Consider the following 22,226-nt stretch of genomic DNA (forward strand, 5'->3'; position numbering starts at 1 on the left):
GTGCATGAAGCCTCCAGCCCCGAGGAGAGAGTGCAAGACGTGAAGGAGAGTGTGCATGAAGTCTCCAGCACTGAGGAGAGAGTGCAAGATGTGAAGGTGAGTGTGCATGAAGTCTCCAGCCCTGAGGAGAGAGTGCAAGACGTGAAGGGGAGTGTGCATGAAGCCTCCAGCCCCGAGGACAGAGTGCAAGACGTGAAGGAGAGTGTGCATGAAGTCTCCAGCCCTGAGGAGAGAGTACAAGACGTGAAGGTGAGTGTGCATGAAGTCTCCAGCCCCGAGAAGAGAGTGCAAGACGTTAAGGTGAGTGTGCATGAAGTCTCCAGCCCTGAGGAGAGAGTGCAAGACGTGAAGGAGAGTGTGCATGAAGTCTCCAGCACTGGGGAGAGAGTTCAGACGTAAAGGTGAGTGTGCATGAAGTCTCCAGCCCTGAGGAGAGAGTGCAAGACGTGAAGGTGCGTGTGCATGAAGTCTCCAGCCCTGAGGAGAGAGTGCAAGACGTGAAGGTGAGTGTGCATGAAGTCTCCAGCCCCAAGGAGAGAGTGCAAGACATGAAGGTGAGTGTGCATGAAGTCTCCAGCAATGAGGGGAGAGTGCAAGACATGAAGGTGAGTATGCATGAAGTCTCCAGCCCTGAGGAGAGAATGCAAGACCTGAAGGTGAGTGTGCATGAAATCTCCAGCCCCGAGGGGAGAGTGAAAGATTTGAGGGTGAGTGTGCATGAAATCTCCAGCCCCGAGGGGAGAGTGCAAGACGTGAAGGTGAGTGTGCATGAAGTCTCCAGCAATGAGGGGAGAGTGCAAGACGTGAAGGAGAGTGTGCATGAAGTCTCCAGCCCCGAGGAGAGAGTGCAAGACGTGAAGGTGAGTGTGCATGAAGTCTCCAGCCCCGAGGAGAGAGTGTAAGACGTGAAGGTGAGTGTGCATGAAACCTCCAGCCCTGAGAAGAGAGTGCAAGATGTGAAGGTGAGTGTGCATTAAGTCTCCAGCCCTGAGGAGAGAGTGCAAGACGTGAAGGTGAGTGTGCATGAAGTCTCCAGCCCTGAGAAGAGAGTGCAAGACGTGAAGGTGAGTGTGCATGAAGTATCCAGCCTTGAGGAGAGAGTGCAAGATGTGAAGGTGAGTGTGCATGAAGTCTCCAGCCCTGAGGAGAGAGTGCAATACGTGAAGGCGAGTGTGCATGAAGTCACCAGCCCTGAGGAGAGAGTGCAAGACGTGAAGGTGAGTGTGCATGAAGTCTCCAGCCCCGAGGAGAGAGTGCAAGACGTGAAGGAGAGTGTGCATGAAGTCTCAGCACGTAGGAGAGAGTGCAACGCGTGAAGGTTAGTGTGCATGAAGACTCCAGCCCCAAGGAGAGAGGACAAGACGTGAAGGTGACTGTGCATGAAGTCTCCAGCCCCGAGGAGAGAGTGCAAGATGTGAAGGTGACTGTGCATGAAGTCTCCAGCCCTGAGGAGAGAGTGCAAAACGTGAAGGTGAGTGTGCATGAAGTCTCCAGTCCTGAGGAGAGAGTGCAAGAAGTGAAGGTGAGTGGTCATGAAGTCTCCAGCCCTGAGGAGAGAGTGCAAGAAGTGAAGGTGAGTGTGCATGAAGTCTTCAGCCCTGAGGAGAGAGTGCACACGTGAAGGTGAGTGTGCATGAAGTCTCTAGCCCTGAGGGGAGAGTGCAAGACGTGAAGGTGAGTGTCCATGAAGTCTACAGCCCTCAGGAGAGTGTGCAAGACGTGAGGGTGAGTGTGCATGAAGTCTCCAGCCCCGAGGAGAGAGTGCAAGATGTGAAGGTGACTGTGCATGAAGTCTCCAGCCCTGAGGAGAGAGTGCAAAACGTGAAGGTGAGTGTGCATGAAGTCTCCAGTCCTGAGGAGAGAGTGCAAGAAGTGAAGGTGAGTGGTCATGAAGTCTCCAGCCCTGAGGAGAGAGTGCAAGAAGTGAAGGTGAGTGTGCATGAAGTCTTCAGCCCTGAGGAGAGAGTGCACACGTGAAGGTGAGTGTGCATGAAGTCTCTAGCCCTGAGGGGAGAGTGCAAGACGTGAAGGTGAGTGTCCATGAAGTCTACAGCCCTCAGGAGAGTGTGCAAGACGTGAGGGTGAGTGTGCAAGAAGTCTCCAGCCCCGAGGAGAGAGTGCAAGACGTGAGGGTGAGTGTGCATGAAGTCTCCAGCCCTGAGGAGAGAGTGCACATGTGAAGGTGAGTGTGCATGAAGTCTCTAGCCCTGAGGGGAGAGTGCAAGAAGTGAAGGTGAGTGTGCATGAAGTCTCCAGCCCTGAGGAGAGAGTGCACACGTGAAGGTGAGTGTGCATGAAGTCTCTAGCCCTGAGGGGAGAGTGCAAGAAGTGAAGGTGAGTGTGAATGAAGTCTCCAGCCCTGAGGAGAGAGTGCACACGTGAAGGTGAGTGTGCATGAAGTCTCTAGCCCTGAGGGGAGAGTGCAAGATGTGAAGGTGAGTGTCCATGAAGTCTCCAGCCCTCAGGAGAGAGTGCAAGACGTGAGGGTGAGTGTGCATGAAGTCTCCAGCCCCGAGGAGAGAGTGCAAGACGTGAGGGTGAGTGTGCGTGAAGTCTCCAGCCCTGAGGAGAGAGTGCAAGACGTGAAGGTTAGTGTGCATGAAGACTCCAGCCCCAAGGAGAGAGTGCAAGACGTGAAGGTGAGTGTGCATGAAGATTCCAGCCCCAAGGAGAGAGTGCAAGACGTGAAGGAGAGTGTGCATGAAGGCTCAGCACGTAGGAGAGAGTGCAAGACGTGAATGTGAGTGTGCATGAAGTCTCCAGCCCTGAGGAGAGAGTGCAAGACGTGAAGGCAGGTGTGCATGAAGTCTCCAGCCCCGAGGAGAGAGTGCAAGACGTGAATGTGAGTGTGCATGAAGTCTCCAGCCCTGCGGAGAGAGTGTAAGATGTGAAGGTGGGTGTGCATGAAGTCTCCAGCCCCGAGGAGAGAGTGCAAGACGTGAAGGTGAGTATGCATGAAGTCTCCAGCCCCGAGGAGAGAGTTCAAGACGTGAAGGTGAGTGTCCATGAAGTCTCCAGCCCCGAGGAGAGCTTGCAAGACGTAAAGGTGAGTGTGCATGAAGTCTCCAGCCCTGAGGAGAGAGTGCAAGACGTGAAGGTGAGTGTGCATGAAGTCTCCAGCCCCGAGGAGAGAGTGCAAGACGTGAGGGTGAGTGTGCATGAAGTCTCCAGCCCCGAGGAGAGAGTGCAAGACGTGAAGGAGAGAGTGCAAGACGTGAAGTTGAGTGTGCATGAAGTCTCCAGCACTGAGGAGAGAGTGCAAGACGTGAAGGTGAGTGTGCAGGAAGTCTCCAGCCCCGAGGAGAGAGTGCAAGACGTGAAGGAGAGTGTGCATGAAGTCTCAGCACGTAGGAGAGAGGGCAAGACGTGAAGGAGAGTGTGCATGAAGTCTCCAGCCCCGAGGAGAGAGGGCAAGACGTGAAGGTGAGTGTGCATGAACTCTCCAGCCCTGAGGAGAGAGTGCAAGATGTGAGGGTGAGTGTGCATGAAGTCTCCAGCACTGAGGAGAGAGTGCAAGACGTGAAGGTGAGTGTGCATGAAGTCTCCAGTCCCGAGGAGAGAGTGCAAGACGTGAAGGCGAGTGTGCATGAAGTCTCCAGCCCTGAGGAGAGAGTGCAAGACGTGAAGGTGAGTGTCCATGAAGTATCCAGCCCCGAGGAGAGAGTGCAAGACGTGAAGGTGAGTGTGCATGAAGTCTCCAGTACCAAGGAGAGAGTGCAAGACGTGAAGGGGAGTGTGCATGAAGTCTCCAGCCCCGAGGAGAGAGTGCAAGACGTGAAGGTGAGTGTGCATGAAGACTCCAGCCCCGAGGAGAGAGTGCAAGACGTGAAGGTGAGTGTCCATGAAGTCTCCAGCACCGAGGAGAGAGTGCAAGACGTGAAGGTGAGTGTGCATGAAATCTCCAGCCCAGAGGAGAGAGTGCAAGACGTGAAGGTGAGTGTCCATGAAGTCTCCAGCCCTGAGGAAAGAGTGCAAGACGTGAAGGCGAGTGCATATAAGTTCTGCAATCCTGAAGAGAGAGTGGTAGAACTGGAGGTGAGTGCCCCAGAAGTGCAAGAAATGGCAGTGAGCACCTAGGGGGTCTTTGCCTCTCAGTGGAGGGTGGGAGATGTGAATGGGAGTGTCCTTAGATTGGGAGATGTGAATGGGAGTGTCCTTGGCATCTTCTAGCTGTGAGGAGTGGAGTGTGAGCTGAGCCTCCCATTAGAGAGTGGGAGATGTGAATGGGAGTGTCCTTGGCATCTTCTAGCTGTGAGGAGTGGAGTGTGAGCTGAGCCTCCCATTAGAGAGTGGGAGATGTGAATGGGAGTGTCCTTGGCGCCTTCTAGCTGTGAGGAGCGAGGGCAACGTTTGCAGAATCTCTCCCCTTGTGGAGTGGAGTGTGCGCTGAGCCCCCAGTAGAGAGTGGGAGATGTGAATGGGAGTGTCCTTAGATTGGGAGATGTGAATGGGAGTGTCCTTGGCATCTTCTAGCTGTGAGGAGTGGAGTGTGAGCTGAGCCTCCCATTAGATAGTGGGAGATGTGAATGGGAGTGTCCTTGGCGCCTTCTAGCTGTGAGGAGCGAGGGCAACGTTTGCAGAATCTCTCCCCTTGTGGAGTGGAGTGTACGCTGAGCCTCCCAGTAGAGAGTGGGGGATGGGGGTGTCCTTGGTCCCAGTAGAGAGTGGGGGATGTGAATGGGAGTGTCCTTGGCGTCGTCTAGCTGTGAGGAGTGGAGTGTGTGCTGAGGCTCCCAGTAGAGAGTGGGAGATGTGAATGGGAGTGTCCTCGGTGTCTTCTAGCTGTGAGGAGGAGTGAGGGCAAAGTTTGCAGAACCTCTCCCCTTGTGGAGTGGAGTGTGCGTTGAGCCTCCCAGTTGAGAGTGGGAGATGTGAATGGGAGTGTCCTTAGAGTGGGAGATGTGAATGGGAGTGTCCTTGGCGTCTTCTAGCTGTGAGGAGATGAGAATGGGAGTGTCCTTGGCGTCTTCTAGCTGTGAGGAGTGAGGGCAACGTTTGAAGAATCTCTCCCCTTGTGGAGTGGAGTGTGCGCTGAGCCCCCAGTAGAGAGTGGGAGATGTGAATGGGAGTGTCCTTAGATTGGGAGATGTGAATGGGAGTGTCCTTAGATTGGGAGATGTGAATGGGAGTGTCCTTGGCGTCTTCTAGCTGTGAGGAGTGGAGTGTGCGCTGAGCCTCCAAGTAGAGAGTGGGAGAGGTGAATGGGAGTGTCCTTGGCGTCTTCTAGCCGTGAGGAGATGAGAATGGGAGTGTCCTTGGCGTCTTCTAGCTGTGAGGAGTGAGGGCAACGTTTGAAGAATCTCTCCCCTTGTGGAGTGGAGTGTGCGCTGAGCCCCCAGTAGAGAGTGGGAGATGTGAATGGGAGTGTCCTTAGATTGGGAGATGTGAATGGGAGTGTCCTTAGATTGGGAGATGTGAATGGGAGTGTCCTTGGCGTCTTCTAGCTGTGAGGAGTGGAGTGTGCGCTGAGCCTCCAAGTAGAGAGTGGGAGAGGTGAATGGGAGTGTCCTTGGCGTCTTCTAGCCGTGAGGAGTGAGGGCAAAGTTTGCAGGATCTCTCCCCTCGTGGAGTGGAGTGTGCGCTGAGCCTCCCTGCAGTGAAGAGTGAGTGGGAGCGGTGGAAGGCGACTGCAGGGTGTCCTCTACACCCCCCCCCATGATGAGTGCTGCCTCCCATGGACCTCTTTACCTCCTTCGACCCGCAGGTCGATGCTCGAGTCTCCCCCAGGGCGGCCAGAGCAGGTGAAGACCCCGGAGTCGCTCATCACCGCGTTCCTCAGCTCCAGCGAGCCGTTCACAAGGGAGAGACGGCCCTGGAACTGTGCCAGGTGCCCCAGCCCAGTGGGACCCCCCCAGGAGCCCGGCAGGGGCTGCCCCCTCACGGTGGCACACCTTGGGAAGCGCGGCTGCCAGGTCCAGTGTCCACCCCTGGTGTCCGGAGGGCAGAGCAGGGTCACCGACCGGCCCTGCCTCGTCTTCCTCTCCACTGTCACTGCTGAGAGAAACACACAAAGCACAGCACATCTCTCCACTGTCACTGCTGAGAAACACACAAAGCACAGCACATCTCTAGACTGTCACTGCTGAGAGAAACGCACACAGCGCAGCACATCTCTCCACTGTCACTGCTGAGAGAAACACACAAAGCGCAGCACATCTCTCCACTGTCACTGCTGAGACAAACACACAAAGCGCAGCACATCTCTCCACTGTCACTGCTGAGAGAAACACACAAAGCGCAGCACATCTCTCCACTGTCACTGCTGAGAGAAACACACACAGCGCAGCACATCTCTCCACTGTCACTGCTGAGAGAAACACACACAGCGCAGCACATCTCTCCACTGCCACTGCAGAGAGAAACACACAAAGCGCAGCACATCTCTCCACTGACACTGCTGAGAGAAAAACACAAAGCACAGCACATCTCTCCACTGTCACTGCTGAGAAACACAAAGCACAGCACATCTCTCGACTGTCACTACTGAGAGAAACACACAAAGCGCAGCACATCTCTCCACTGTCACTGCTGAGAGAAACACACAAAGCACAGCACATCTCTCCACTGTCACTGCTGAGAAACACACAAAGCACAGCACATCTCTCGACTGTCACTGCTGAGAGAAACACACAAAGCGCAGCACATCTCTCCACTGTCACTGCTGAGAGAAACACACACAGCACAGCACATCTCTCGACTGTCACTGCTGAGAAACACACAAAGCACAGCACATCTCTTGACTGTCACTGCTGAGAGAAACACGCACAGCGCAGCACATCTCTCCACTGTCACTGCTGAGAGAAACACACACAGCGCAGCACATCTCTCCACTGTCACTGCTGAGAGAAACACACAAAGCGCAGCACATCTCTCCACTGTCACTGCTGAGAGAAACACACAAAGCACAGCACATCTCTCCACTGTCACTGCTGAGACAAACACACAAAGCGCAGCACATCTCTCCACTGTCACTGCTGAGAGAAACACACACAGCGCAGCACATCTCTCCACTGTCACTGCTGAGAGAAACACACAAAGCGCAGCACATCTCTCCACTGTCACTGCTGAGAGAAACACACACAGCGCAGCACATCTCTCCACTGTCACTGCAGAAACACACAAAGCACAGCACATCTCTCCACTGTCACTGCTGAGAGAAACACACACAGCGCAGCACATCTCTCCACTGTCACTGCTGAGAGAAACACACACAGCACAGCACATCTCTCCACTGTCACTGCTGAGAGAAACACACACAGCACAGCACATTTATCCACTGTCACTGCTGAGAGAAACACACAAAGCGCAGCACATCTCTCCACTGTCACTGCTGAGAGAAACACACACAGCGCAGCACATCTCTCCACTGTCACTGCTGAGAGAAACACACACAGCGCAGCACATCTCTCCACTGTCACTGCTGAGAGAAACACACACAGCGCAGCACATCTCTCCACTGTCACTGCTGAGAGAAACACACACAGCACAGCACATCTCTCCACTGTCACTGCTGAGAGAAACACACACAGCACAGAAACACACACAGCACAGCATGTACAGGTGACACAGAATGGGACATGGGTGACAGCCTGCATTATACCAACGCATACGTCATGCGTGCACCTGTGCATTCATGCAGCATAGTGCCCAGGGAGGGGCGCTCTGCCCACTGCCCGACTGAGGGTACAGGGTTGCCATGCTAGGCCTGGTATCTGCCTCTTCTACTAGAAAGTTCCCTTCTCCCTGGGGGGGGGGGGCTTCCGGTACTGGGCCTGTAGATGCAGCCGGGTGCCTGTGTGAAGGGCGCCACGCCCCTAGAGGTGCCCCGAAGCCGCTGGCATGGCCCCACACAGCCATCTTAATCATCTTTTCACCAGCATTTAAAGAAAAGGTGAGTGAAGCAGCACACTAATTGCCCAGCATTACACATCCCATGAAGACCACCCAAACAACAATATGGCCGCTTTATTTACAATGTGAGTTTACAAGCAGCTCCATGCCAGGAGGGGCTCCCAACCCCATTCCTCTATTAGGATATTTATTGGGATTCCTGAGCTTTGCGCTTACCTTAGTTTTACTTTAGTCCATTGTTTGTATTCAATCGAAGGGGCAGAACACTACAACTCCCAGCAGCCAATTCATGGAGAAGTGAAAATCCACTACTGGAGCATGGTGTCTTCTCTGACATGGAGCTATCTTACAACCCAACTTCCTATCCTCTTAATGAGAGTACCAGAAACGTGAAGCTGCCACATAGTGCCTGTTGGGGGTGTATCCTGACCCCCAGCGATCCCCGTAATCCCCCCAGCACAAAGGACTCACACCGCACACGTCCTTCTGACTCGGGCTTCCCGGTCGCACTGTCGCGGCCGGGACCGCCCCGTTTATTTATGCTGCACGCGGCGGCGTGTAATGTCACGCCCCCGCCGCGTGCGCGCCCCATCATCGGGCAGCGCCACACTCCTCCTTTTTCGGGAGGACAACAACAAACATTTAAAGACTACACACTGCAAACCAACTAATACTACAACGATAACCACATCTGAGACCCAGTTCCAAAAACACCCCTTTATTGACATCCACCCGGGTCCCTTTATTTAACAGTTCTCACCATCAGGATGCTTAGACAAATGTCCCAATACGTAGTCGCTGAGGTGAGCGGGTTTCCCTCGTCCAGCCCTCTGGGGGTACCTCCCGCTCACCTCCGGCAAGGGTAATCTGTCCATAGGCGTCGTCCGGGCCGGGGACTCAGGCAGGCAGGGTGTCTCTCCTTGGTCCTCAGGAACCACCCTTAAGTCTGGATCAGGGGGCAGGTCACGTCTCGGATCCCCTAGCTTCTTGAAGAAGCTCACATTGCGGGTTACCGCAGACCTTCCGTCCGACGCAGTCACTATGGATCCCTTGACTGCAACGACATCCAGCGGCTCAGGCTCATACGGAAGGGAGAGCTTTCCATGGGGGTGTCTATTTCGAATGAGGACCTCATCGCCCGGCTCCAGCCGCTGCGGGCAAAGTCCTCGCCGGATGTTTTCCTGCTCGATCCTCACTCACGGGTCTGCCTCGACCTGTTGGTTGTCGATTACCTCCGGCTCTTTCTCCCCCACCTCCGGTAACAGCCCGCGAGGGCACCGTTTGAATAACGCCTCTGCTGGGGCCACTCCGGTGGAGGCATGCGGGGTGGTGCGGTACACCCTCAGGAATTGATAGAGAGCTCTTTGGAGGGATTTCCCCTAGCCATGGGCGATTCTAAAGGTCTTGTTCAGAGTCCTCATCAGCCGTTCGGCTTCGCTGTTTACCCTTGGCCATAGGGGTGTGATCTTCCTGTGTAGCGCCCCGCAGCTCTCCATTAGCTCAGAGAATCGCTCGCTCTGGATCTGCGCCCCGTTGTCCGAGCACAGTGTGTGAGGGAAACCATGGGCCGCAAACACCTTTTCCATGGAAACATACACATGCTCAAACGCCACCGACTCCACGCATTCCACTTCCGGGTATCTTGAGTATTCGTCGACCAGCACCAGGAAGTGGGTGCCCATCATGGTGGAGCCAAAGTCTGCATGAACAACTTCCCAGGGTCACGTCCCCCGAGGCTTCGCTTCTATGGCAGGCTCACGCTGCAGGGGAGACGCCGCTTGACACCAGACGCAGGCCGCCACAAAGTCGTCCACTTTACGTTCCAGTTCCGGGAACCACACTTTCAATCTTAGGCGGGCCTTAGTCTTGGCGGCGCCCTGGTGTCCACGGTGGGCAAGGGTGATCACCTCCCTCACCTTGGATTGGGGCACGAAAATGCGATCTCCCCTGAGCAGAAGACCGGATGCCGAAAACAAGAGCTCCTCTCGGACCATCCACAGCTGTTCCAGTCCGGTTCTGGCCTCCTGAGTGCGCCCCGCCAAGGCCTCCAGCACCAACTTCCAGGAGCCATGCTGCATGGAGTGCCTCAGGATTTGGAAACACTCATCTTCCGCTGCAGCGGCCTTGAGCTCCTCCAGGGGCATTGCATTCGGCGTGGCCACCTCCACCACCACACGTACATGTTCATCGGCTTCCTCTGCACATGTGTCATGGTCTTCCTTCCCAGGCACACCCGGTTGTCTTGAGTGATAGTCCGCCGCATTGTTTGCCCCCGGCCGATACACCAGGGTGACTCCATATTCCAGGAGAGCGAGCATCCACCGCTCAATCCTTGCCGGCAGCTTGGATGACGACCCGGCCAAGATAGGAAGCAATGGCTTGTGGTCCGTCACCACCGTCACCGGGCGTCCGAGGACGTAGAGCCGGAAGTGCCTACAGCCCCAGAGCACCGCCAGCACCTCACGCTCAATCTGTGAATACCGTTGCTCTGCATCCGACAGCGCTTTGCTGGCGTAAGCCACAGGGCGGACACCCCCATCACGGTCAATCTGCGTCAACACAGCACCCAGGCCGAACAGGCTGGCATCGACAATGATCTCCGTCGGCAACGCTGGATCGAAGAAGGCCATGGTATCTTCTGCTGCCAGGGCACCCCTGATGTCATCGAATGACGCTTGTTCAAGCGGACCCCAGTTCCGGGTGGTGTCTTTTCTTGTCAGTGCTCCGAGCGGTTCCGACCTGGATGCAAGATTCTGGATGAACCGTCCACAGTATGTAACCATACCTAGGAAGCTCCGCACATCGGACACGGATTCCGGAGGCTGTGCCTTTTTAATGTCCTGGACCTTCTTGGGATCCGGTGATACATCCCCTTCTTTAAATACAAAGCCAAAGAACTCTATCGATGGTCTCAGAAACTCGCATTTCTCCATGTGGAGGGTGAGGGCCAGGGACTGCAACCTATCAAACGTTTTCGCCAGCCGCCTCAGATGGTCCACCTCCATCCTTGCAAACACCAGGATATCATCACTGATATTCAAGACACCCTCGAGATCTGCTAGGGCGCCTCGGATGATATTTTGGAACACCTCCGCCGCCGAAGACACACCAAAGCTCAGTCTTCTGTAACGGTAAAGCCCCCGGTGTGTAGTAAAGGTGGTAATATACCTCGACTCGGGGTGGAGAACAACCTGGTGGTAGCACGCTCGGAGGTCCAGCTTTGAAAAGAAGCGAGCGCCTTGTACCTCAGCAATGATGTCATCAATCGTCGGGGTGAGGTGCCTCTCCCTCTTGATAGCTTTATTCGGCAGCCTCATGTCGACACAGATTCTGACGGCATCTGGTTGTTTGGGTATCCGGGCCACTACAATTGGGGACACCCAGGGAGTCGGACCCTCCACCTTCTCAATTATGCCAAGATTGACCAAGTTATCGAGCTTCTTGTCGACATGTTCACGAAGGTGAAAGGGTACCCTGCGATGTTTCAGGGCGATGGGCTGCACAGATTCATCAATATGCAGCCTCACTGGGTCACCAGCCATCTGTCCGATCCCATTGAACAGTGCGGCATACTTCTCAAGCAAGTCATTGATGTCCTCCAGATAGACCGAGTATGCAAAGTTGACGATGCCGAGGGTCTCCACCACTGCACAGCTCAACAAGGTGTTGGTGCTCACTGGTGTCACGTAGAAGCGTGCAGTGATTTGCGACCCCTCGTGTTCCCCTTTGCCACAAAAGCACCATCCAGTGGGATGGGGTCCAGACCACCGAACGCGAAGATGCAGGCTTTCAGTGCTACCAATTTAGAAGGCATGTCCATAGCGACAGAGTGTCCCCGGGCCATCACATTGACGGACGCCCCTGTGTCCACCAGGACCAGGACTGGAGACCGATTGACTTCCACCATGCACCTTGGCTGCCTCCTGTTCTTCCCTTTCAGGATCCCCACACTGGAGACAAAGAAAATGTTCTCTTCCTCCTCTTCGTCTGCCTCTTCCACTTGGGCGTCCTCTTCACTCTGGTCCACCTGAGCGACGTTAGGCGGTCTGCCCTGGCGAAGGAGACTGGACCGGGCTGGGCCTCGCGGCACCATCACAGGCATGGCCGCCTTGCACACCCTCGAGAAGTGATCTGGCAGCCCACACCTTCCGCATGTCCTTCCGGTCGCGGGGCATTCCGTTGGGTGGGGCAGGTCGTACCCACACTTTTGGCAGGATTCCCCTGCCCTCCCGGCTCTGTCCCGGGGTCCGCTGCCAGGTCTTCTGGTGCCTCTGCCACCAGGCCACATCACACACACCTCCTCGGTCTTGATGGAGCGTGACCCAGCCACCATTCTAGCTGCCCTCGCCTCAGACACTTCATGTCATCTCCCCAGTTCTAGGATGCGTGGCAGCGTGATTCCGGGCTCCCTTAATACTTGGCGCCTGAGCTTGCTCGAGGAGCACGCCTGGATGAGCATGGCCCTGATCATGTCCTCCGCATCACCCCAGGCACAGGCGAGCGACAGGCGCCTCAGGTGCCCATAGAATGTGTCCAAAGTCTCGTCCTCTTTCTGTTTGGCGGACAACATCACAAAGCGTTCATAGTCCGCGTTGGCAAGAGGCAGAAAATGGGCTTGAAGCGTGTTTTTTGCCTGACCGTAGGATCCATCCCCTGGTGGAAGCGATTCAAAGATCTCCTGGACTGAGGGCCCTGCCGAGTACAACATGGTTGCCAGCCTGCTGTCATCATCAACCACTTGAGCGGCCCAAAAGTACATGTCCAGGTGGTCAACCCACCTCTTCCATCTGGGCCCCAAGCTAGAAGGCGGGCCCGAAACATCAAACTCCGGGATGGGCTGCAAGGCGGCATGTGCACGTGCCTGGGCCATGGCAGGAAGGATTGGCTGGGCAACAGGTGCTACCACTGGCTGCGCTGCAGGCAGTGGGCCTGGAGGCCCTGCTTGAGCAAGTGGAGGCTGCTGCACCGCTACTGGTTGTGCACCGTCCTGATCTTCAGTATCAGTCATGAGTTCGAGTGCACTGGTGCCCCTAGCATGGAAAATGGAGGCCGCAACTCAAACTCTGATTCACCTCCAGGCACAGGAAAGTTCACCCTGGGAGCGAAGGCAGCAAGAGCACACTGTCCCCTTTCTACAGGCAATAATAAACAGCCCAGTCCCAGCCCCCAGGCCTGATGATTCCAGGAAGCAGAATGAAGAACCACTGCAACACACCTCCGTGATGATGAAGAAGATGAAAAAGCAGTAGGGCCACCGGTCTGATGATGAAGAGGATGAAAAAGGCCCCAGCCTTCAGCTGTTCCAAAAATGGAGTCAAGGAAGAATTATGGGGTATGCAGGCCCAGCCATTGTAGCCCTCCTCCTTGCTTGTACTCGACGTAGAAGACCCAAAATTTGAGAAAAAAAAAAACAAAATTCCGGCATAGGCACGCAGACCAACCTGTCTGCTAGCAGTGTGTCCAAAAATTAGGCCTGGATGCCACTCACCGCCCAAACCGGAGCTCTGTGAAGTCCACGGATTGATTATTCAAAATGGCCGCCAGCCGCGTGGGTGAAGCACGGCCTACGGCATGAAACGAAATGTCAGCAAGATTCCGTTTCAGGAAGAAAAATTGCATGTTCGTCACTGCCGGGCCCAGGCATCATTCCCCACTCGTCGCCACTGTTAGGGGTGTGTGCTGACCCCCAGCGATCCCCGTAAACCCCCCAGCTCACAAGGGGCCTCATTACGACCCAGGCGCTAATGGGTTAACGGCGCTGTAAGAGGCTGCGGCGCCATTAACCTATTAGCGCCTAATTACGAGGTCCCTTTGCGGGACCCGACCTTAACGGCTGGTGTAGACCAGCCGTTAAAGTAGGGACCCGCAAAGGGACCTTGGTGGTAATTACGGTGCCGCAATTTGCGGCACCGTACTTAGCGCCTTCCCCATTCCCATTGAGCCCTATGGGGCAAAAATGGGAATGGGGAAGGGCCATGGAGGAAGGGGGAATTACCGCCCCGCCAACCTTGTAATGGGGTGGTAATTTCCCCCTTTCTCCATGGCGGAGTCGGTAATTTACCAGCATGGACCATGGTGCTAATAGCACCATGGTCTTCCGCCAGGGTCGTAATGAGGCCCAAGGACTCACACCGCACACGTCCTTCTGGCTCGGGCTTCCCGGTTGCACTGTCGCGGCCGGGAACGCCCCGTTTATTATGCCCCGTCATCGGACAGCGCCACAGTGCATAGACGGAGAAACACAGAGCGAGTAGAGTTGCTAGAAGCGCTTTAATGAGCCAAGCCTCCACTGTTCAGGGTGTATTGTGGAGGGACCGGCTAGTGCAAGCCAGTGGGAACAAGGCAGTGTAGGAATCAAGCCTCCTGACTCCCAGGAGTGGGGGATAAAGGTGGAGTAGTGATAGGTACCTTATCTGATTGGCTCTCTCTCCGTCATGGAGGATTACATTTAATGTCCACCATACACCAGCCAGGCGCTTTCTGGAAGTAGGAGGCGCAAGCAGGGACGGTGTCATGGTCTTTCCACCATTTCAAATGAAAGGGGTCTCAGGGGTCTCCCAGTAACTACCATGTTGCCAGTCGGCAGTCTTGTGATAAGACAATACATTAATTTCTCTATTTTCGTTTTGGGGCTTAAAATGCATTACAAACTGCGTTTCTTTTCCCACGGAATATACAGAAGTGTTATCATCTCATTGCCTTCTAACACTGGTTCAACCACATCAGCCACTTGCAAAGAAGGGTATATAGCTCTTCAGTGTGCTTTTAGTGCTTAAGCTCCCTGCTGGCTGGCCACCTGGTGATAATTGCCGGGTATTAACCTTAGCTTTGTCCCATTGTAATGTATGCACCTCACTGGTGGCTAAGACTGTTTCCGCTCTAAGCGGGGTGCCCTCATCATATTAAAATGGGCCCCCACACATCCTCAGGCGGGCCTGGGCGCAAGGTCTGAGCTTAGAAATGTAGGGTTCACAGCTTCTGCTGTAAGTGTGGCCAATTGAGGCTCGACTTTCCTTCCCTACCGGGCTATACAGATAGCAGGGCCTGTGTTGGGGGGCTACGGTGCAGGCCTCATGTGTACCTCTGGGGTAGGCCAGGCTCATACAGGGGTGGTCAGTCAAAATCTCGAAAAAATAATCTCGAATAACAATAAGGTCGAAAAAAAAGTCGATTTTTTTTTAATTATATATTTATTTTGGGGTCCGGGATTTTTAAAAAAATGGTAAAAAAAAGGGGGGTTGGGGGGGAACCCCCCATTTCTAATGCAAAACGTCATTAAAAAAAATGTGACCTTTTTTTTTCGAGATTTATTTTTTCGAGATTTGTAAATTCAGTATTATGACCATAAACCTCATACAGGCGCGAGCGACCAAATGAAAAGGCTGGTGGGGATGTAAACACATCAGGGCCGGGTTAGCCGGTTTAAGAAGTCCGGCCCTGGTCCTTTAGTGCAAGCCCCCGCACTGAGGGCAGGCAGAACAACGGTTCTCGCCCCACTGCCCTCAAAAAAGAGTCTCCCGTGGCATTCTGCACATGGGGCTAGTCAAAACACGGTGTCATAGAGGATACCAGCGCCCCTCCCCCACCTTCTCCAAGGTTCCCAATCTAGTGCTGGGCGGGGCCCGGAACCATGCTGCCTGTTTCCACCACAACAAGAGGTTCCAGCGCTCCTTTCAAGTTACCTTTCCTCTCCATTGACGGAGCAACAGCGCCCCCAGTGGTCAATATGCATAATTACAAGCTGACCCTTAATAATACCCGTGGTTTCAACTTTTCACACTGTTGTTGTCTTGGATATTTTGTTGGCAGGGTCCGGGATCCGCGCCACCCACATCGAATACTTCTGGCAGATGGGTCTTTAACTTTGTTTAACTTCATTTAATGTGAAATTAATCCGGTATCCCTTTGTATTTATAATTCGATCTTTTGCTTGATCCGTTATTGTAATGTGCTAGAGGAATTCGTGTATACTCTGATCTACTGGGAAATGAATCCTTTATTCCTAGTAGGCCTATAGAGTGACCTATGGAAAGAGGCCTCCTTTATTCCGCGATGGTCTGTGATCCTCTATTGGGGATTAATCCTTTATGACTGCGTTCTGATACTCTCACACCTGTGAGATTGGGAGATTAATCATTAATACGGGCGGTCCACAAAATGAATCCTTTATCTTCATAGGGTCTATAGCCTGATATGTGGGAAGATGAATCCTTTATCTTCACAGGATCTATAGCCTGATATGTGGGTAGATGAATCCTTTATCTTCACAGGGTCTATAGCCTGATATGTGGGAAGATGAATCCTTTCTCTCCACAGGGTCTATAGCCTGATATGTGGGTAGATGAATCCTTTATCTTTACAGGGCCTATAGCCTGATATGTGGGAAGATGAATCCTTTATCTCCACAGGGTCTATAGCCTGATTTGTGGGTAGATGAAACCTTTATCTTCACAGGGTCTCTAGCTTGATATGTGGGTAGATGAATCCTTTATTGCCCAAGGTTTGACAGTCCAATACATTTGGCGATGGATTCTTTGTCTCCACATGGTCTCTAGCCAGCGTTGGCGATTGGGCCGGCTCTCGCAGGATCTGAGATCCGGCACCAGATGTGTAGCCGGATCTCGGGATCCAGCCAGAGTAGGCCGCCCTGAACCATGCTCTGTGATGGGGGCAAGGGGGGCGGGGGAGGGGTTACAGTCCCCAGGCACGACTCAGTTTATTTATTTATTTATGCAACGTTTGTCGGATACGTGGACCCGGATTATTTATTTATTTATGCAATGTTTGTCGGATACCTGTGTCCGACAAACATTGCATGAATAAATAAATACCACTATTAACATTGAAACTATCCCACACAATGCAGACACCCAATTGCTTTCCGAGGGGAGCTGCAGGCGCTGTGCCGGGTGGGGTTCAAGTAAAAGAAAATGTTGCTTATGGCGAACAATAATCACCTGTTTGAATAGTACCCAAGGGGGAGTTTTTTTTAATAAAATGGGATGCAAATTGTGCATGTGAAAGAATATTTACTGGGCAACACTGGGGAAAACTCTTATCCGCAGAGTGAAGTAACTCATCACCAGCGCCAGGGGAGTGGTGTAAAGTGGAAGTGATGAACAGTTTGGAAAAGAAGCCGCATGAAAGAAATTGCGCTGTTTTAAACTATTATTTTGGACATTCCCTTTGATCGGAGGTCAACTGCCAGCTCGGCCCCCATTTAACCCTGCCTCTTTGGGCACCGCCGCCCCCCAACTCCGCCCACACCCCGGGATTTGTGGGATCCCCCACCAATTGGGTAGATGACTCCTTTATTCTCAAAGGAACCGATCTATTTCAGCAGAAGACCAAGGACGCCTATTCTGTTAAATGATCAATTAAAATGCCGTGGTCGACAGTATTGAATCAGAACTGGGGACACCAATATCCCCCAAATCACCTCCCGTTCTCAGGTCATCAATGGTGGGCAGCGCAAGAGGTTCAGTGACATGCAAGGGCCCGACGCCTGCCTGTCCTGGGCCCCGAATCATACATGCTGGAGACGCGTAGTCACAGCACGGTCCAGCAGCCCGGCCAGAAACGGAAAGTTAGAAACTGGGTGATAGTTCGTGAAGTGGGTGAGATCTGCCAGCTCTGGTTAGGGTGGAGGGCACAGGGTTTTGTAAGAGGCAGGGGTTACATATCATAAGCCTGGAAGTGTTTTAGTGTGGGGCAGGCATGCAGGGTGACACATGTGACAGTGATGACAGTAATGACAGTAATGACAATGTCACAAAAGGAGGAGGCCAAATGAGATGTGAGGTGGAAAAACTTTGGCCGCAAGCTTTATTGTAACAATAGCTATGGTGCAAAAGAAAAGCAAGCATAAAACATCACAAGAAAACAAACACAAATATTTTGAGGAAGAGGATCAGGTGAGCGGGGGCCCTACACCCATGTAGGGCCAACTCGGGGCTGATCCCTGCTGCCCTTCATACAAAAAGCTTGTGACATTGGGTGGACCCAGCGTCTGGTGTATCTGGTGGACCCAGCATGTGAGCTGTGTCCGGTGTATCTTCTTTGCCTTTGCAGTTGACCTTCCCCTGCATTCTTCTTGTTTTTTTTTTCCATGCAAACTGGAGAGGTCTATGCCTTTCATCCACTGTTGTGCGCCTTTCCATGCTTTGAGGCATGTGTAGACCTTCCTTTAGCTCTTATGACTCACTTGTGATGTGGCCCCTTGTGAGGCGCTATTAATATTGTATACTCAGAGATGGATTCTGGAGTTTTGGCTTGCCTTCCACTTTTTGCCAGTTTTTGGGGTTTGTCTTGTCCTTGTACCCTTTGTGGGGAGGCGTTTTGCCTTTTCCCACTGTGTGTAGGCATTCTTTTTTGCTCACTGAGCCACTTGTGATATGGCCCCTTACGAGGCGCTATTCATTTAATCCTCAGAGGTGAGTTCTTGAGCTTCCACTTGCATTCGCCATACTCCGGTTTTGGGCCTTGCCCTTCCCATGTCCTCCGGGGAGGCATTCTGCCTTTCCCCCACTGCCAAGTGCCCTTCCTTCACTTATAGGGCATGCGTCGGCATTCCCTTTGCTCTATGGTCCACTTGGGATTGAGCCCCTTGTGAGGCGTTATTGATTTCTATTTCCTCAGAGGTGGATTCTTGTCTTGGCTTTCAGTAACCGGATTCCCGTTCCCGTGAACGTGCTTAGTTCCTGTTTGTCGACTTTTCTTTGGTCATGATTATTTACTTGTCCGCATAAGTAGGCGTTTGTTTGCCTATCCGATATGCACTGAATTTGTAGTCGGTGCCTGCTCTATTTGTGAAGCTTTCTTTATTATAGTGTTTTTCTTATTGTTAGTGCTTCCTGATTTTAGTGGGCGGGAGGGAGGTCTTTCAGCTCGGCTGGTCACCGATGCCCAGCGCTGGTACCTGTGCAGGAGGGGAGAAACAGATTGCTGGGGCTATCTTGCCCGCCCTTGTTATAGGCCAAAAGTGGCCTGCGGGCAAGGTAGCCCCTCTAAGGCCCCTTGTCTCCACGTCCATCCCTGCCCCTGACACTGATGTGAGGTGTCAGGGGCAGGGGCTACCTGTTGTCACCTGCCCCTGCCACCTCCCTACCGTCTCGGGTGCCCATTGTAGCTGGGACCTGGATGCCCGCCCTGACACCGGCATGCTAATGGCGCAACCACCTGGGAGGTGCAACCCCACCTCCCAGCTTATGCCCCTGGGCCTTCCATTCTGGAGGGCCCATATCTACTGTCAGTGGATTTGAAATTTCAGGCGTGTCTGCAAGCTGCTTGAAAAGGTTTGAAGCAACAAGACAGCAGCACTCAAAGAGCGGTTTGGAGAGTTTGAAAATAAATATTGTCAGTAGTTTAAGCACGTGAGTCCCATGCTTGATGCTCACAAACGTGAACCAATTAGGTTTAATTTAATGATTTGTTTTTAACTATTGTAAAAAGTGAAATATTGGACTTAACAAAACGCTTATCACCGTGAAGAGGAGTTTAGATTCTGGTAGATTTCATCGACTACGAATTCAACTCATTTTTTTCATCGAATTGGGCCGTTAATATATTTGGGGGCTGGGGGGGTAATCGTTATAATTAAGATAGGGGGTAGTCAGAGGGGGTGCAGGTGGTCTCACCAAATTGACACAAAGAAAATAAATCGACCATTATTACATTGCAAAAAGAACGCGATGATAAACACTGTTCATATGGTTTAAAAAGGCGTTGCCAGGTGGGATGTATTTACTGGGTGGGATGTATTTACCGGGTTGGATGCATTTACCGGCAGCTGGGATGTATTTACCGGCTGCTGGGATGTATATACCGGCTGCTGGGATGTATTTACCGGCTGCTGGGATGTATTTACCGGCTGCTGGGATGTATTTACCAGCTGCTGGGATGTATTTACCGGCTGGGATGCATATACCAGCTGCTGGGATGTATTTACCGAATGGGATGCATTTACCGGCTGGGATGTATTTACCGGCTGCTAGGATGTATTTACCAGCTGCTGAGATGTGTTTACCTGCTGCTGGGATGTGTTTACTGGGTGGGATGTATTTACTGGGTGGGATGTTTTTACCGGCTGGGATGTATCTACCGGCTGGGATGTATTTACCGGTGGCAGGGATGTATTTACCGGTGGCAGGGATGTATTTACCGGCTGCTGGGATGTATTTGCGGGTGCTGGGATGTATTTACTGGCTGCTGGGATGTATTTACCGGCTGCTGAGATGTATTTACTGGCTGCTGGGATATATTCACCAGCTGCTGGATGTATTTACAGGCTGCTGGGATGTATTCACCAGCTGCTAGGGTGTATTTACCAGCTGCTGGGATGTATTTACCGGCTGCTGGGATGTATTTGCCAGCTGATGGGATGTATTTACCGGCTGCTGGGATGTATTTACCGGCTGCTGGGATGTATTTACCGGCTGCTGGGATGTATTTACCGGCGGCAGGGATGTATTTACCGGCGGCAGGAATGTATTTACCGGCTGCAGGGATGTATTTACCAGCTGCTGGGATGTATTTACCAGCTGCTGGGATGTATTTACTGGCTGCTGGGATGTATTTACCGGCTGCTGGGATATATTTACTGGCTGCTGGGATGTATTCACTGGCTGCTGGGATGTATTTACCGGCTGCTTGGATGTATTCACCGGCTGCTGGGATGTATTTACTGGCTGCTGGGATGTATTCACCAGCTGCTGGGATGTATTTACTGGCTGCTATGTATTTACCGGCTGAGATTTATTTACCCGCTGGGATGTATTTACCAGCTGGCAGCTGGGATGTATTTACCGGCTGCTGGGATGTATTTACCAGCTGGCAGCTGGGATGTATTTACCGGCTGCTGGGATGTATTTACCAGCTGCTGGGATGTATTTACCAGCTGCTGGGATGTATTTACCAGCTGCTGGGATGTATTTACCGGCTGGGATGCATCTACCAGCTGCTGGGATGTATATACCGGCTGGGATGCATTTACCGGCTGGGATGTATTTACCGGCTGCTAGGATGTATTTACCAGCTGCTGGGATGTACTTACTGGCTGCTGGGATGTATTCACCAGCTGTTGGGATGTATTTACTGGGTGGGATGTATTTACTGGGTGGGATGTTTTTACCGGCTGGGATGTATTTACCGGCTGGGATGTATTTACCGGTGGCAGGGATGTATTTACCGGCGGCAGGGATGTATTTACCGGCTGCTGGGATGTATTTACCGGCTGCTGGGATGTATTTACCAGCTTCTGGGATGTATTTACCGGCTCCTGGGATGAATTTACCGGCTGCTGGGATGTATTGACCGGCTGATGGGATGTATTTACCGGCTGGGATGTATTTACCGGCTGCTGGGATGTATTTACCGGCTGATGGGATGTATTCACCAGCTGTTGGGATGTATTTACCAGATGATGAGATGTATTCACCGGCTGCTGGGATGCATTTACAGACTGGGATGTATTTACCAGATGGGCTGTATTTACCGGCTGGGATGTATTTACCAGCTGGGATGTATTTACCCGCGGCAGGGATGTATTTACCCGCACCAGGGATGTATTTACCCACGGCAGGGATGTATTTACCGGCTGCTGGGATGTATTTACCAGCTGCTGGGATGTATTTACCAGCTGCTGGGATGTATTTACCGGCTGCTGGGATGTATTTACTGGCTGCTGGGATGTATTCACCAGCTGCTGGGATGTATTTACTGGCTGCTATGTATTTACCGGCTGAGATTTATTTACCCGCTGGGATGTATTTACCAGCTGGCAGCTGGGATGTATTTACCGGCTGCTGGGATGTATTTACCAGCTGGCAGCTGGGATGTATTTACCGGCTGCTGGGATGTATTTACCAGCTGCTGGGATGTATTTACCAGCTGCTGGGATGTATTTACCAGCTGCTGGGATGTATTTACCGGCTGGGATGCATCTACCAGCTGCTGGGATGTATTTACCGGCTGGGATGCATTTACCGGCTGGGATGTATTTACCGGCTGCTAGGATGTATTTACCAGCTGCTGGGATGTACTTACTGGCTGCTGGGATGTATTCACCAGCTGTTGGGATGTATTTACTGGGTGGGATGTATTTACTGGGTGGGATGTTTTTACCGGCTGGGATGTATTTACCGGCTGGGATGTATTTACCGGTGGCAGGGATGTATTTACCGGCGGCAGGGATGTATTTACCGGCTGCTGGGATGTATTTACCGGCTGCTGGGATGTATTTACCAGCTTCTGGGATGTATTCACCAGCTGTTGGGATGTATTTACCAGATGATGAGATGTATTCACCGGCTGCTGGGATGCATTTACAGACTGGGATGTATTTACCAGATGGGCTGTATTTACCGGCTGGGATGTAT

At 52.7% G+C, this 22,226-nt stretch overlaps 1 protein-coding gene across 1 annotated transcript in view; it reads right to left on the minus strand.

Annotated features, from left to right (window-relative positions):
• LOC138521969 (uncharacterized) overlaps positions 1-22,226 on the minus strand; it is a 174,930-nt gene that overhangs the window by 110,751 nt on the left and 41,953 nt on the right. The window contains exon 2 of the mRNA XM_069635162.1: positions 5,689-5,994. Coding sequence (XP_069491263.1) covers positions 5,689-5,994 — 306 coding nt within the window. The remainder of the gene's footprint in view (positions 1-5,688; positions 5,995-22,226) is intronic.

The sequence above is a fragment of the Ambystoma mexicanum genome, chromosome 13, assembly GCF_040938575.1.
Source record: "Ambystoma mexicanum isolate Mex_15411 chromosome 13, UKY_AmexF1_1, whole genome shotgun sequence".
NCBI classification, from domain to species: domain Eukaryota; kingdom Metazoa; phylum Chordata; class Amphibia; order Caudata; family Ambystomatidae; genus Ambystoma; species Ambystoma mexicanum.